Source organism: Morone saxatilis, unplaced genomic scaffold, assembly GCF_004916995.1.
Source record: "Morone saxatilis isolate NCDOM2014 unplaced genomic scaffold, NCSU_SB_2.0 Contig14, whole genome shotgun sequence".
NCBI classification, from domain to species: Eukaryota; Metazoa; Chordata; class Actinopteri; family Moronidae; genus Morone; species Morone saxatilis.
Genome location: NW_023339696.1, coordinates 6,969,382 through 6,972,329, shown reverse-complemented (window position 1 = coordinate 6,972,329; position 2,948 = coordinate 6,969,382). Strand labels below are relative to the sequence as shown.

General features: G+C 38.9%; 1 protein-coding gene across 1 annotated transcript in view; it reads right to left on the bottom strand.

The window, feature by feature from the left end:
• Positions 1 to 403: 403 nt before the first annotated feature.
• The window catches only part of slc25a17 (solute carrier family 25 member 17), a 4,454-nt gene continuing 1,909 nt past the window's right edge, over positions 404 to 2,948 (bottom strand). Inside the window, exons 7-9 of the mRNA XM_035655727.1 lie at positions 2,356 to 2,451; positions 1,779 to 1,864; positions 404 to 945 (exon numbers count right to left, since the gene is read on the bottom strand). Coding sequence (XP_035511620.1) covers positions 792 to 945; positions 1,779 to 1,864; positions 2,356 to 2,451 — 336 coding nt within the window. The 3' untranslated portion in view covers positions 404 to 791. The remainder of the gene's footprint in view (positions 946 to 1,778; positions 1,865 to 2,355; positions 2,452 to 2,948) is intronic.

The following is a 2,948-nucleotide window of genomic DNA, read 5'->3' as shown; positions in this document are numbered from 1 at the left end:
ACCAAAGAGTTCCAGTGTGAAGGCCATGAGTCTGCTCTCCTGGACTGTAGAAGCTCAGGCTCAGCTAGAAACCTCCGACTAGGTTTTATTTCTGTTCAAATGCAACTCAAATTACTTTCACTCTCAATAACTCTGTGGTTTCTGTTCAGAGCCTGATGATGTGGTGAGACCAGTAAATAACTGGGAGTGGACTCAGCAGCTGTGGTGTGTACACAGCCAGACTGTGCTCTGCTGTTTCAACAGGAAGATAAAAGGTTTCCTCAAACAGATCTGTACAGTGGATCAGCTTTGACTGTCTTCAGTCTGGATCTGCTCTGAGGCAGTGTCTATTTTTAAATCCATATTTCTACAAGCTGGAGATCACCTGCCCAGGTACCCTTAGCGACATCAGCTCTGACAGAAATAAGTAGTAACATCCATTTTATTATTTCAACAGGAGAAAATCAGCAGTTCATTCTCTAACATCTCTCTGTAGACCTGAATCAAACAGCTACATGTTAAAGTGACTTCAGTAGTTATAGGAAAAGTTGGGGTGTAATGGGAACAACAGCTCCTCATGATGTTCAATGACTTTAAACCTCTTCCAGGACTTCCAACCTTTTTTGTCATCATCATGATTTTTACAGAAGGTCAAAGTCAATGTTATTTTTATAGTATTTGTAGGATAAGGGCACCATTAGTTACATATTCCCAGGAAGTTTAAGTGCCCATCATGCCCCGTAAGCAGTGATTAATAGTCAGTTAGTGCTTTATTGTGGTCAAACGTCCATGGTTGTGAAGTGTCTTGCAAGCTAGTGTTTCTTGTAGTGGCTGTTGCTCATTCCCATGACCTTGAAGGTGAAGCTGGCAATCTTCTCATAGAGAAGGAACATGAGGGCAGCTGTCAGCACCGTCTGCAGCAGCTTGGCCTCCAGGCCTTTAAACAGACCCAACATGCCGTACTTCCTACAGAAGGAAACCAGGGTCAAAACATAAGAACTATGTTAAATATGTGAAGGAGTAAGTCTTTGTTAACATTTATTCATGTGTATGGTATAACAACTATTGTCCTCAGGCACACACAACAGCTGAAAAAAGAGCTGCAAGAGATTTGGTATAGAAATATGAAAATGTTCTTGCACAACGCCCACTGTTCAGACTACATGCAAATCTGATTTGTTTCTCAAATGAGTTCTTTAAGTTTGACCGTCCAGTTATTTGCATGTGATCAGGTCTGTGTATTCAGGGATCGTCAACTCATCTGCAACAGTTTCTGTATGCTCACTTGTGGTGCAGCTTTTCAAATAAAGACCATAAGAGGAAGTTGTAGACCAGATAATTCTTCATAGCAATATAGAGTCATGCTGATCAAACATGTTCTAAGTCACGATGTGTCATTTTAAATAATGTAAAGGATTGTGTAAAACCTGATTTAAGAGGCCAAACTGAGACATACCAGCTATAAATGGTTGAACATAAATGGTTCAATTTGGATGTTGTCATCCAGATTGCCTAAACTGATTCTAATCTCGGTATGCCAAGAGCAGTTTAGGCAGCCAGTCTAAACACAGTAACAGTTGTTTTACCACGTTTTATAACAAATTCCTTGTAATCCAACTGCTGAAAGAGCTCTATGTAAAAAATTCATCATTGAGTTGAGCGCTATATCTAAAGAAAGGAGGTTAAATGGAACCATAAATTAGATAAAGTTAAAACTACAACCTTATTTAAAAACTGTTATGTGTAATCCAATATGTCATAATATGTGTGTGTGTGTGCATGTGCATGCGTGTACTCACCTGACTCTATTGACCAATAGACACTTGATAGTCCTTAGACTAGACAGCAGTTTTGACTTATCTGTTGACTCGTTGAATTGACCAAACTGTAGTGATTAAAAAAAACAAACAAAATTTGTTCTGAAAGCAGAATTTCTATGAGTGATTATAGCATGTTTTCAATAATTCTGATGGCTTTGGTTTGTATACAAAACTCTGTGAGGAAATGTATAATCACACAGAAAAATTTCAAAGGACCAGTGTGTAGGATTTAGTGGGATCTTGTGGTGTTGTTTACAACCCCTTCGCCTCACCCTCCTGTTCCAAGCGTGTAGAAGAAACTACGGTGGCCGTGAAACTCACAAAAAACGCAACAGACCCAATCTAGAGCCAGTGTTTGGTTTTTCCTTACTGAGCTAAAAAATGCTCATTCTAAGGTTACAAAAACACAATAATTAGTTTCAGGTGATTATACATGAATTATATTCCATTTCTACTAATAAATCCTCCTAAATGTTACACACCGGACCTTTAAGCAAACAACTCTTATTTTACATGCGTAAACAAAGACCCACAGGCATAGGCACCCAAAACCTACCCTAAGAATGGACTGTATGGTCTGCAGTGGGTAGGTAACAGTGGTGGCAACAGCTTTGGCAACAGCACCGATGAGGAAGACTTCAACAGATGACAGCTTGGGGTGAAAAAGAAGAAAATGTGTCACATTTTTGTATAATTTCATATTATTAGTGGAACAGTGGCAGCATAAATGTCTTGTTTGAAGGGTATTCAGGGTTCAGGTGTCCACACCAACTGGTTAGGTGAATAACAAACTTCTGAAAGGTCCTTGTAGGGGCTTTAACTAACACATTTATTCAGAATTGCTCCACGAAAATGTCATAATGCACGTGGTGTGAAATTGGGACAAACTGTCTGCTTCTCTCACCTCTGCTTAAGCCACATGTGAACAGGATTACCAAGTGTCTGCATATCTGGTGTCTGCTCATCCAGATGATGGGATGACCTGAAGTGGCTTCCCTCCATTACTTTTTCATTAGTTAATTAAGTGCATATGTGTGTTTTTTTATTCATTTTATTACCATGATGTAACACATGTAATATTACTTATTTTTAAGTAGAAACCAATTTCACAATTTTAAAGGATTTCACCATGTGACACAATACTGAGAT